We start from the raw sequence: 13589 nt of genomic DNA, 5'->3' as shown, positions 1-13589 counted from the left end.
TTAACAGGTTCACCAAGTCGAAAAATGGCATTAGCCGGAGCATCAACCAGATGATGTACTCCATGCTCCGTTTTGGATATCCAAAGTGGAGTGTGATCCCTAACGACGAACGAGAGTTGTGGTTTCGTCAGTTTGCGGTATAGTAACTCTTCATTTTTTTAAAGTTTTTACATTTTTTAAATATATTTACTTATTAAATTGTGTTTGTTTTGTAGCAAGAGTTCAACTGGCACTCCGATCTTACGGAAACAGTCCGTAAGAAATTCAACGAGAAGGCCATGGACTCTTACACAAAGCAGATAAACGCGTGGAAGACAGTTTGGCAGAAGAACAAGAAGCCATGGTTCATCAACGGGACGGTGTGGGAGCAGTTGATAGGTCATTGGGAGAAGGAAGAAACTGCAGAGACGTCTTCTAGGAACTCCAGGAACCGGAAGAGCGATCGTGGCGGGAAAGGTATGTATGTGCACAACCTCGGCGCTTGCTCTATGTCTACTAAGGAGGATGAACTTGTAAGTTTTTTATTATTATTTATCTTTATATTTTTTAAATAAATATTTTATATATTTCTTGGCTAATAATGGCGGTTTTTTTAGATCGAAGCAAATGACGGTAATCCCGTTGATCGTCTCCAACTCATTAAGGTGGCTCACACTAACAAGACGACGGGTCAAATTCAGGACCCCGTGATCAAAGGTGTAGTTGATTTGGTGGAAGCTGAAATAGTTGCCCAATCTCAGCCTCTCTCTGATGACGGCGAATCCACGGGAGCTTCAACCAACCTGTCTCTATTGCAAATAAATGAGATGGTTGAAAAGGTAATTTTTTTTATTAATATATTTTTTTTATAATGTCGATTACTTACTTGTCCCTATTTACTTACTTTAAATATTTTTGTAGGCGGTTCCTAAAAGGAAAGGAGGCCGTTTAGTTGGGTTGGCCCGTCGTGCTTCTTCGTATCCGGCATCTTCTTCGCAAGCTCCGTATGCCGATCCCATGATTCTCGAGGAGCTACATGACAAAGATGAACGGATTGGGGCATTGGAGGAGCAGAACACCACTATCCTTTCGGAGAATGCCACTATCCGTTCGGAGAATGCCACTATCCTTGCTGAGTTGGCATCCCAGAAGAAGTTCAACACCAAGATTATGCAGAAGCTAGATCGTTTGATGTCTTCGAGTTCATCTTAGTTTATTTCGGCTTTTTAAAACTTTCGGAATGTTTTTTTTTTCTATTTCGGTTTGTATGAATTTTAAACTTTATGAATGTTTTTTTCCTATTTCGGTTTTTATGAATTTAAATTTTATAATACTATTAGTTTTAAATTTCTGATTTTTTAAATTTATTAATATCGAATAATATATAAAAATGCAAAATTAATTTTTTTTAAAAAAATGGGTATATACCGACGGACAGTGGTCGTCGGAATATACCGACGGACATATATCCGTCGGAATTTACCGACGAACCCCATTTCCGTCGGAATATACCGGCGAACGAGGTTCGTCGGTATATTCCGACGACCGTTGTCCGTCGGTAAATTCCGACGCCTAAAGTTCGTCGGAATACACCGAGGAACACTCTACGTCGGAATTGTCCGAGAAACGTTCTCCGTCGGTACGTAGTTTTTCTGATGAACTCTGGTCTCGTGTATCCGCATCGTAATATCGTCGGAAGTTCGTCAGAATGACGTTTCTCGGTATTCGTCAGAAAGTCGTCGGAAGTTCTGACGAAATTCCGACGAATTTTTTTTTTCCGACGAAATGATACCGGCGGACGGGTTCGTCGGAAATTCGTCGGAATCGGTCTATTCCGACGAATTTCCGACGATTTCCGCCATCAGAATCCCCCTGTTTTCTTGTAGTGAGGATGGTAAAGGAATATAATTCATTGATTTGTATTCAATTAAAAAATAAAAAAAAACGATCTGATTCCAAGAGGAATCGAACGTGGGTTGAAGCAAGTGTTTTATTAAGTTTCGTACAAGAGGGGGTTTAGCCGCTAGGCTGAGGAGAATCATCTGGTAGTAGCTTAAACATAAATGTATTGATCTGTAAATTTTATATAATAAATGTAGAAAAGAATTTGAAATTTCTGGATGGGTTTCCAGAATAGTCGAATATTAGTGTGTTTCTTTCTAGCAAAGAAGTTTAAACTAAAAAAAAATATGAGATCAAAAACTAAGGAAAGGTATCTGCATATTTGAAAATTTTCAAATTGTGATTTGGAATTTTGGAGAAAAAAAAGAACAAATATACATATACCAGGATTGGAACCTGTGATCTCTGGGAAAGTGGGAATAAAGTGTGGCCTAACCACTAGGCCAAGTGTGTTTCAGTTTATTAATGTAAGTAAAGGAATATAATCATTGAGTTTTATTCAATTAAAAAAATAAAAAGCTATTTGATTCCAAGGGGAATGGAACGCGGGTTGAGGCAAGTGTTTTACAATGTTTCGTATGAGAGGGGTTTTAGCCGCTAGGCTGAGGAGAATCATCTGGTAGTAGTTTAAACATAAATTTATTTAACCGTAAATTTTATATTATAAATGTTGGAAAGAATTTTGGAATTTCTAGATGGGTTTTCAGAATAGTTGAATATTAGTGTGTTTCTTTTTAGCAAAAAAGTTTTAACTAAAAAAAAAAGAAATGAGATCAAAAACTAAGGGCTGATGTCTGCAAATTTGGGAAATTTCAAATTGTGATTTGAAATTTTGAGAAAAAAATGCAGTTAAACCTAAATTGTATATTACAAAAGTTGGAAAGCATCCACCATATTTAGGATAGGCTTCCAAAAGAAAATATATATGTGGTCTGCTTAAATCTGGAAAGCTATCATGATTATGTAAAAAAGCTTCCAAAAAGTTTTTGTATATGCATATTTCTTAACCACAAAAAAAATCTGAACAAGACTGCTTAGTGGCACGCATCTCCCACGAAGAATTGTCACTAACACACCGCAATACAACTCTTGATTTGTTAGAATAGACAGTCTTATATTCAAACTTCCACTCTAATGCCCATTTCTTCATCCTCTACATTAACTCTCCCTTTCTCTTAAAATAGTTATTCACCTTAATAGCACAAACTCCTCTCGTGGTTGGTGAATAGTGGTTTAGTCAAACATAAATGAATATATTGACAAACGTACTTATATACCATATTTAGGATAACACGTAACGTATTTAGGATGGGTTACCATAACTTATTTTTTAGTGCATTTAAGCAAAGTCCCAATTATATATGTCATGATTTTAGCCAATATACATCATATTGGTGAGAATCAATTGAATTATCTAATTTTTTAAAAATAAAAATTCATCAAAACTTTTATGATATACTGTATTTAGGATAGCATGTAACATATTTAGGATGAGTTTCATGAACATATTTTGAGTGAATTTGAGAAAAATCTCAATTATATATATATATATATATATATATATATATATATATATATATATATATATATATATATATATATCATGTATTTAGCTAATATACACCATATTGTTCTTGAAAAAATGTTTTCTTCTTGCATATCTCAATCCAACATAAGAGCCATATTTAACAATTTTTTGTTTAGTTAAGACTCTGTTTTTCAAAAAATCATTTGTCATGAATGTTGACTTGGTTATTTTCTTAAAGTTTCATAAGAAGATTGCAAGGAAATCAATTATTTTACTTGTTGAAAATTTTCAGGTTCTGAATCTAACAGGAAAGCATGTTACATAATCTGGATAGCTTTACAGAAACCAAAAAAATAGGAAAGCATGTTACATATTTCTGGTCGATCAATGCCGCGCTCGCCATATGGCGAGCGGGTCGATCAAGACCGAGCTTGCCGTATGGCGAGCCGGTCGGGTTGAATCGAAATTTGGCCTCCCTCGGGTGACGGTAGACGGTTGGACGTTGGTAAGCCCTTTGCTCATTTCGTCATTTGTTTCCTAAAGTTGTTTGTTGAAGAGATCAGATATTTTGATTCGAGAACTTGTCGTATAACTTCTCTTTTTAAAGTTATACGAGACTTTCGAGACAAGAAATATTTTTCGGGGACTTTCAAGCATTGATTCCGTCGTGACCGATTTTGACCCCAAGAGATATTAGAAATATTAATCTAATGTTGAAAGTTTAGGGTTTTGTTCTGATTTTTAATCTAATGCTAAACAAACAGTAAACGAAACTCTAAAAAATACACCTAACGAGACCCTGAACATACCCTAAACATACTCTAAACGAGACTCTAAAAAACACCTAACGAGACCCTTAACATACCCTAAACATACCCTAAACGAAACAAAAACACTAAACGAGACCATACGGTAAAGAATACTAAAGACAACCAAAACCGCTTTAAAGTTATCAAAACACTACTCTATAGACACTAAGAGTTATCAAAACAGTTTTACTAATGATCTTCATCCCGTAAGAGTAAAGAAATCGAATCAAATGTAATACACTTAACTTGGTTTCTTGTAAACTGGACTTTTGATCCAACTCATAAATAAATCCTGACCATAATTAGACCCACAAATAACCTAATACACGACATATTTAAGACCAAAAACATATTTTCCCCATTTTTCACATTTCTCTTTTCCGTCAATCTCCTTTTTTCTCTCTGAATCAGTTTCTCACAAACATGAATACTTCAAGGCGATATTCGTACGGGGTGCAATCTAGGTGCTGGTGTGGGAAAGGGGTTGTGGTATTATATTCGAGAACAGATAAGAATCCTTACCGACGGTTCTATAGATGCAAAATAGGGTCACATGTTCATAGTTTCGATTTGTTTTTGGATTTAAATACCGATTTGTTTTGTTTATGGTTTCGTTCATGTCTTTGATGTTTTTTTGTGTTTTTTTTTTGCTTTCCATTTTATTTGTCCTCACTTGGTTTTCGGTTCGATGTAGCGAAAGAAGGAAAACCATTTATTTAAGTGGGTTGATGAAGCACTGCTTGATGAGATTCGAAGGGTAGAGGTTGAGCAAGGGAGAATTGCAGAAGAGATTGAAGAACTGAGAATGAGTATGAAAAAGACAATGGAAGAAGAAGTTAGGAAGCAGAAAAATGACCTTGAAGTAGATTGTTTAGGAAGCATTCTATGGCTTTTTGGAAAATTAAGAAGCCATGAATGAAATGTGTCTACTGGTTCTTATTATTTTGTTCTAAGTGTTTTGTATTCTCACAATGAATAAGTCTAATTTTTTAGTTCTTATAGTTTTGTTCATACTTTGTTGTCTACGAAAATGAAAACAAAAAGAATCATACATGATACACATATAAATCGAGTCGACGTTGATGAGAACCAATAAACTGAAAAAATCCATACGAAAATGATGCCAAGTATAACAATGAAACTGAGAAAAAACCATAAGAAAATTATCCAAAGCATAACAATCAAAATGAAACCAGAGTTGATAGTTTTAAGAAGCAAAAACCATATGTAACAATGATAAGAATACAATCTGAAATAAGCTGGTCATTACCACCACTTGCATACTTGAACAGATCAACCTGTAACACACAAAAAACATACATGAAACACATATAAATCGAGCTTGAAACACACATAAATTGACTGGCTATATAAGCTGTATAAATCGAGCTTGAAACACACATAAACACACATAAACCCTTGCCATTTGTGACTGCCTATATTGGTATTTCACAAGTTGCTATGTTGTGCCCACTCATACTACACTTGCGAGGCTGATTCTTTTGTGATGTTTGCGATGACCGAATTTTGTCTTCAACAGTTTCATATCTGTGTTTTCTTTTTCTTCCAACTGATCTACTTGTGTCTGGTGGTAGCACATTGACTTGCTTAACATCTTCTTGTATGAACCAAGCATCCTCAGGAACATCAATAGGATTTATGCTTTCTCGATAAGCTTCTCTCCAAGCTCTTGTCGTATACATCAAATCAGTCAATGTGTGTGGCTCTCTTCCAACATGAAAACCAGCTTTAAGTGTGTGCCTACAAGGGATCTTCAAAAGGTTGTACTTTCCACATGAGCAAGTCCTTCTATCCAAATCAACTAAGCAGTCGAATTTATCACCTCTAACAAGCAATCGACCATCCCTGACAGGGTAAACTACAAATGTGGAGCCTTTCTCAGTTCTTCTATCTATCTTCTTCTCCACATCTTTGGTCAGAGGATGTTTATGCTTCGAAATCAGTTTCTTACGCTTACAAAACCACCGTGTCAGCATTTCCCTGATACTATCCAGTAAAGGAATGACTGGATACACTCTCGGTGAGCGCAAAGCAGAGTTGATAGATTCAGCAGGGTTGGTTGTCCTTATGTCATATTTGTATCCAGGGAATTGACATCTAGCCCATTTATGCACATCAGCCTCCCTAAGGTACTTTTCAATTGTCGGACTGATATTACACACATTAGCAAACGTCTTTTCAAAATCAGCAACTCTATAAGCCTTGGACGCCTTTGAAACCAACCCAACAAGTCCTTTCCCATGATAATATGTTACCACATTATTCACTAAATGATGAATACAAATACCATGTCTAGCTAATGGATACACGTTCTCAATCGCCTTAGCGATGGACCCATGTCTGTCCGAAATAAAAGCCAAATGATGATCATCAACAATGACAACCTTAAGTTGTCTCATAAACCATTCCCAAGACCGCTCGTTCTTTGAGTCAACTATTCCGAATGCAATAGGATACAAATTAGAATTCCTGTCTACAGCAGTTGCAACCAGTAGAACTCCTTTGTATTTACTCTTCAAAAAAGTCCCATCGACCACAATAACCCGCCGCATGACTCTGTTGAATCCCTACATCGATTGCCAAAATGAAATAAACGTGTACCTAAATCTCCCATTGCTGTCAATCTCATAAGATGAATGTGTACCCGGATTAGCCTCTCTCAGCATGTGCAAGTACTTCGGTATTTTTCCATAACTTCTCTCTGGAATACCTCTAACTGCATTGATCGTATATTCACGCGCATCCCATGCTAAAGAATTTGAGATCTCACATCCATGATCAGTACGCATAATCTGTATGATATCATTACATTTTGGCCCTTCCTTAACGCCTTCATACTTATGCATAATCAGACTGCCTATAGTTTTTGCCGAAGCAGTCTTACTCGCTTTGGTTTTGCTTGAAGGTGCGCATGTATGTTCACCGACATACTTTTTGATAATGAAATATGCAGAATCCTTCAAAACTCTGCTCGAACACTCCAATTGCATGCATTATCCGAACATCTAACATACCAAAGTTGTCTATCCGATTTGATAACCTGGTAGTCAAAGTGATGCTTCATTGCACATATCTCGAAAGTCCCCTTCAACAAAGTTTTGTTCTCAAAAAATTGTCCGTTCTTAACAACATCCAGAAGAGAAACTTTGACATATTTTGTCTGTCCTCTTTTCCAGACATCATGGTATCAGCATCATAGGCATCCTCATCAACTTCGACTCCTTTTAACTTTTCTTTCTTCTTCTTGCTCTGCCTCTCAGCAAACACAGGAGCTGATTCGTCCCCTCTGTAAAACAAGTTTCCTTCCTCTTCATCAGTACTTGACTTAGCTGGCGGCTTGTTAAGACCAAAGGCTGCTTCATTCGGATTCTCGGCCTTGGCTTTAAATGTAACACACAATCGAGTAGAAACACTCTTTTTAACAAAGCCAACAAAATTCTGAAGATGTCGATCGTTTGCAATGAATATTGATCAACTCAGTAGGTAGATAACTCAACTCCAAACCGGCTAAGCTATCTTTTTCCATATCAAAATCCTCCGAAATCATTATTTTTAAATCCTCTAAAGTAGAACTTGATTCAATAACAGTACCCTACCCCATTTGTCATCAGCCGAAAAAACCCATCATGTGGTTGCACCTAATTCTCAAACACCACATGTTGTATAAATATGCTTCATAAAATAAGAGTTTGTGAAAATCACATGACAAACTATGGAGAAATCATAGATTGATGAAGAAGAAAAGCAAAATTGTTTTTTCATAATATTTTGACAAGGAAAATCGATCAAAACACGTTTTAGGAAGTTAGAATATTTTTAGAATATTTTCTTAACTGAAACTTCCATAATTTTCGCAAAAACAAGTTTTCTTATCCGTAGAAGACACCTTCTACACAGTGTAGAACAATGACCAAAACCCCAAATGCAATTTCTACGTTATGCAGACGTACGAGTAGTGTCTAGATTTCGCATTCCCGGTATTTTAGAATACTTCATAAACGTAGAAACTGAATTTGATAGAAAAGTAGATATCTTTACAATTAGGAGAACTCGCATTCCCCTTATTTAGAATTTTAAATAAATGTAGATTGCTCGTTCTTAAAAAAGTAGATGAACTTCTTTAGTCTGGAATTCGTTTTCTACTACCTCATTTTTCGTAGAAGACAAAATCTACTTTTATCAGAACGTAATTTAAAATTTCTATTTATCAAGTTTTGAACAAAAAAAATATCAGTTTGTGTATATGAGTGTTTTATTAATTGTTTATATTTTTTTAAAAAAATGAGTCATAAAACTATTTATTTTATTAAATTTCAGAAATGGAAAGGGTAAAAAAGAGACAAAATCGATAAAAAAAGGTTTTATACTAAAGGGACAAACATGCTGAATTTTTGTTCTGTTATGGCAAATTTCCCATAATTTTTTTGATTCATAAAATATTTATTTCATTAAGTTTTAGAAATAAAAAGGATAAAAAGAAAGAAAAATAGACAAAAAAAAGTTTTATAGCAAAAAGACAACTACATTAAAAAAAAAGAGAAAAAGACAAAAATAACATTAAATCAAGTTTATGTTCCCAAACTAGCACTCAAGGTCAAAAGTCACAAAAATAGCACTTAATGTTTTATCAAAAGTCACAAACTTAGGGTTTAGAGTTAAAGGGTGGGGTTTAGGATTTAGGGTTTAGGGTTTAGGGTTTAGAGTTTAGGGTTTAGGGTTTAGATTTTAGGGTTTAGGGTTTAGGGTTTAGGGTTTAGGGTTTAGAGTTTATGGTTTAGGGTTTATGGTTTAGGGTTTAGAGTTTAGGGTTTAGGGTTTAGAGTTGAGAAATGAGGTTTTGGGGATAAGATTTCAAATTTTGGAAAATAAAAAAATTAAAATTTTCAAAGTATAAACTTAGAAAGGTGCTATTTTGGTCATTTTAGTTTTTGAGTGCTATTTTTATGATATAAACTTAGAAATGTGCTATTTTGGAGATTTGCCCTAAAAAAAATTTGGCAATTAATTTTTTTGTTTACTGTTTTTTTGTTTTGTTTTGGCAATTTTCTCATTAAAAATTGATGATTTTTATACTATTTAATTAAGATTATAAAAATATTTTTCAATTAAGCCCACGATTGAGTTATGGTGCCATAGACTTATGGAATCCTTTTAACAGTTTCAAAAGTGAATAGGCAGATCAAAATCGCTAATCCCTAAAGATACATTATTTGCAGATCGGAAGCTCTTGTTTGTTGGCTTCAATGTCGTCCCATAAGAAGAAAAGGAATAAGAAGTTGCTTAATCCATCGCCGTTGTTCCCGCTATCGACCGCAAACTTGTCACTTCCTCATGATTTGCTATTGAACTGCATCGGACGCCTCTCGAGATTGTACTACCCGACTCTCTCCCTCGTTTGCAAAAGCTACCGATCTCTCATTGCTTCGCCAGAGCTTTACAAGACCCGTTCCCTTTTAAACCGCACAGAGAGCTGTCTCTATGTTTGCTTACAGTTATCTCCTGACTCTAACCCTAGATGGTTTACTCTCAGCCGGAGACCGAATCGAACCCTAGCTAGGAATAAGAAGCTTAGTGACTATCTTTTGGTTCCAGTCACATCTCCCCATGTTACTTCTGTTCGGTCGAGTTCAGTCGCTGTTGGTTCTGATATCTACGAAATAGGCGGACTCATCAATGGCGTGCCTTCCTCTAGTGTCTCGGTTCTGGACTGCCGGTCTAACTCGTGGCACCAGGCTCCAAACATGCAGGTGGGCAGGTCGTTTCCATCAGCTAATGTCATTGATGGAAAGATACTTGTTAAAGGAGGTCTGGAGCTTAAAGACGTGAATTCATCCAAGTGGGTAGAGGTTTTCGATCCAAATACTCAAAACTGGACGACTGTGTCATTTACATGTGGATCTAGAGAATGGCAATCAGATGATGATAATGGAATGGCACGGCATTCATCTTCTTTTTGCCTGATTGATGACGTGTCTTACTGTTTTGACAACAGAAAGTTAAAATGGTTTGACGATAAGGTTGGATATTGGAGATTCGCAACGGGTTTGGAAGGTGTGCCTAAGTGTCTTCTGGGTTTTAACACTTCTTGTCATGTTCACTTGGCGGATTATGGTGGAAAGATGGTGGTTTTATGGGACAGACATGATCGTTCTAGCAATTGTCAGGGAAGGACTATTTGGTGTGCGGTGATTGCCCTGGAAAGGTGTAGTAGTGAAGAGATTTCGGGGACCGTCGAGTGGTCTGAAGCTGTGCTTAAAGTCCCCAACTCTTTTGAATTCGTGCATGTTCTTGCTGCTACAGTTTGATGGAAACACAATTGAGACATGTGTTTAATCAATCAGTACAATTCTGGTTTCAGTCTTATGGTGACTTGTCTCTGTGTCTTTAGCTGTTTTTTTTTTCACTTGTATACCTCTACTAGCGTTTCCAAAAATTTTTAGATTTTTAATGGTCTACTTATGTTATTGGCTTATTGCTTTACTGCTACAATGCATTTGAAACATTATCAGCGCCGCCCTTGCCTATCACAGGCCCTACTCAAAACTAAAAGTGTGCTTTGGTCAGCTATGTGAGTTTAAGAATGTTACCGTTCTATGTTGTCTAACGTTTACTGTTCTGGATACCTGTAGCATTTTTAAAAAAATACTTCAAGTCAAGTATTATGAGTGCATTTCTCTTTTAAGACACATTTTTTAGTTTTTTAACAGCCTAAGACACTTCTTGCAGGCACATTCACGGTAGTCCGAAGTTTGTTTGCTTTAGGAAAATTGGAGTGGATAGCTACGAAATAAAGCATAATTAAATATCTAACAACAAAAAAAGTATCTCCATTATTTATGTAATATATACTATAATACCCTTAGTAACCGGTTTCATCCTTAGTAACCGGTTAATGAAAGATGAAAATATATCTACTTCTTCTTTTGTATTTATCGTCTCCTTAAAGACTATTTCTTTTTATATCAATCAATATCCCTTTTTCATAATTAATCTCACCTCATTCATATTCACATTCATTCCTGAACCACCATCACCATAGCCATGAAATCTACAGATCACGACGGCGTTACGGTCGAGGCGCCCTCATTTGTATCGTAAGTTCTTGGTTGTACTATGCTATTTGGACAATATGTACTATGTTATTTCGTTTGTTACTCTTTTATTTAATATGCTTCATATTATTTACTACATGCATATTTTGATATTTGGGTTAGGATTTAGTGATTAGTGTTTTAGGTTTAGTTTATGGAAGGTTTGGGTTGACGTTGGGTAAGCATTACCTCCTTCCTGCAATCATAAACATTTCAAAATTTGAAAAATATGCACTATGCTATTTTGTTTGTTACTATTCTATTTGATAATGCTTCATATTATGTACTATGTGTATATTTTGATATTTGGGTTAGAGTTTATATTTTCTTTTAGAGTTTAGTGATTAGTGTTTTGGGTTTAGTTTATGGAAGGTGTGGATCGAGGTTGGGGTAAGCATTACCTCTTTCCTCCAATTAGAAACATTTCAAAATTTGAAAAATAAGTACTATACTATTTCGTTTGTTACTATTCTATTCGATAATGCTTCATATTATGTACTATGTGCATATTTTGATATTTGGGTTAGGGTTTATATTTCCTTTTAGGGTTTAGGGTTTAGTGATTAATGTTTTGGGTTTAGTTTATAGAATTTTTGGGTTGACGTTGGGGTAAGCATTATCTCCTTCTTTGCAATCATAGACATTTTAAAATTTATACAATATATACTATGTTATTTCGTTTATGTTCCATTTTATCTATCTTTTATCATAGTCATTCCTTTATAATCACTGTCATCTTTTATATACTTCAACATAATTTATTTACCGGTAACTTGTATAGAAGAAAGATATAACCGGAAGAAAAAAAACAAAAGCTAGGAAATCTAATTATGTCAAAATCAATGTTATATCTAGGCCTAGTTATATCCTTAATTTTATCTCCAAAATTGGCTATTACACAAATTAGCCATTTGCTTTATGTGTCGAGGAATTATTACGGTAGGTTTATAGGAAAAAAAGCTTTTTTGAGTTGTTAGATGTGGTTAGTAAAAGTAGATCTTTGGGCTAGGATTATTTAAATTTTTTAATATTACTATTATCAATTCTCCACCTATTTATTTATGTGATTATTTTCAAATATTAAATTATATAAATAAATAAATTTGATATAATAAGCTATAACTTTTTATCTTCTACATTTTAAGTTCCATTTTCATATATATATTTTATATATTTTAACAATTATACAAGAATGCAAGTATATTAAAAAATTGGATGGGAAATTTTTTGACATGTACAGAAAATACGTAAACAAAAAAGAGTGGACATGAATGGATGAAAAAGGTGAAAAACTAAAAAACTAACACAAAATTGTATGTGTTCGTAGCTAGGAAGCTTAGCAAAAAAAGTTCTTGTGGACAAATCTTGTTTAAAGAGATTGGAGGTTAAATTCTGCCGAACAAAGCTTTTAATTGCTTTTCTTTCCCTAATCATTTTGACTAAATGTGTGGACATGGATACAAAAAATTTGAGCGGACAAAACATTGACATGTGCGGAGAATACATAAACAAAGAATATGTGAACATGGATCGATGAAAAATCCATGAACAAAAAGACGTAGGTAGAGAAAGATGGAGAAGTTTATGAGTACAAGTTACAATGGACAAAAAACGTAGATAGATAGATAAACATGGACAAACATTACTGTAACGCCCCGAACGTCCACATCTAATGGGCCACCCACACCCGTTCTCTCGGCCCGTGGGCCCATCCCGTTCTAGCGATCGGTCCGTTAAATTTTTTAAAGGCTCGAAATCATTGTTTACTGACCCTGCAATCACCACCCGACCTTTTCCCATGCTTTGGCCTCACTCGCATGCTATCGCGAATCACTTCCCGATAGGTCACCTATCCTTCCACTACTCCAGCTCAAGCACGCTTAACTCTGGAGTTCTTTCATGATGTGCTCCGGAAAAGGTAAGTCAACTTTGGTGACGTAGGTAGCCAAATCAATTCTCTTAAGTTTTTTCACATATCTCAACTCGATATGTTACAATTCATCCCATCTCAAAGAACGCAACGTCCTCGTTGCGGCCCACGACAGGTCTCAAGACGCATCTCAGGTCAGAACTGAGATGGCTAACCAGCTCTGATACAACTTGTAACGCCCCGACCGCCCACAGCTAATGGGCCACCCACGCCCGCTCTCTCGGCCCGTGGGCCCATCCTGTTCCAGCGATCGGTCCGTTAATTTTTCTAAAGACTCGAAATCATTGTTTACTGACCCTGCAATCACCACCCGACATTTTCCCATGCTT

General features: G+C 35.6%; 2 protein-coding genes across 2 annotated transcripts; one reads left to right on the top strand and one right to left on the bottom strand.

Annotated features, from left to right (window-relative positions):
* Positions 1-5654: 5654 nt before the first annotated feature.
* On the bottom strand, positions 5655-6791 carry LOC106436194. The gene has a single exon (XM_013877151.1). The coding sequence runs from the start codon at positions 6789-6791 to the stop codon at positions 5655-5657; it is 1137 nt and encodes a 378-aa protein (XP_013732605.1).
* A 2492-nt stretch (positions 6792-9283) lies between these two features.
* On the top strand, positions 9284-13145 carry LOC106436195 (F-box/kelch-repeat protein At5g49000-like). The gene has a single exon (XM_048754725.1). It carries the CDS (start codon positions 9483-9485, stop codon positions 10542-10544), a length of 1062 nt encoding a protein of 353 aa, XP_048610682.1. The 5' UTR covers positions 9284-9482; the 3' UTR covers positions 10545-13145.
* Positions 13146-13589: the final 444 nt, after the last annotated feature.

Source organism: Brassica napus, chromosome C4, assembly GCF_020379485.1.
Source record: "Brassica napus cultivar Da-Ae chromosome C4, Da-Ae, whole genome shotgun sequence".
NCBI classification, from domain to species: Eukaryota; Viridiplantae; Streptophyta; class Magnoliopsida; order Brassicales; family Brassicaceae; genus Brassica; species Brassica napus.
This window is presented reverse-complemented; position numbering and strand designations above follow the sequence as displayed.

Excerpts from the sequence above, each read along its gene's own strand:
- LOC106436194 (XM_013877151.1), bottom strand. The coding sequence starts at position 6,791 with ATGCGGCGGGTTATTGTGGTCGATGGGACTTTTTTGAAGAGTAAATAC.
- LOC106436195 (XM_048754725.1), top strand. The coding sequence starts at position 9,483 with ATGTCGTCCCATAAGAAGAAAAGGAATAAGAAGTTGCTTAATCCATCG.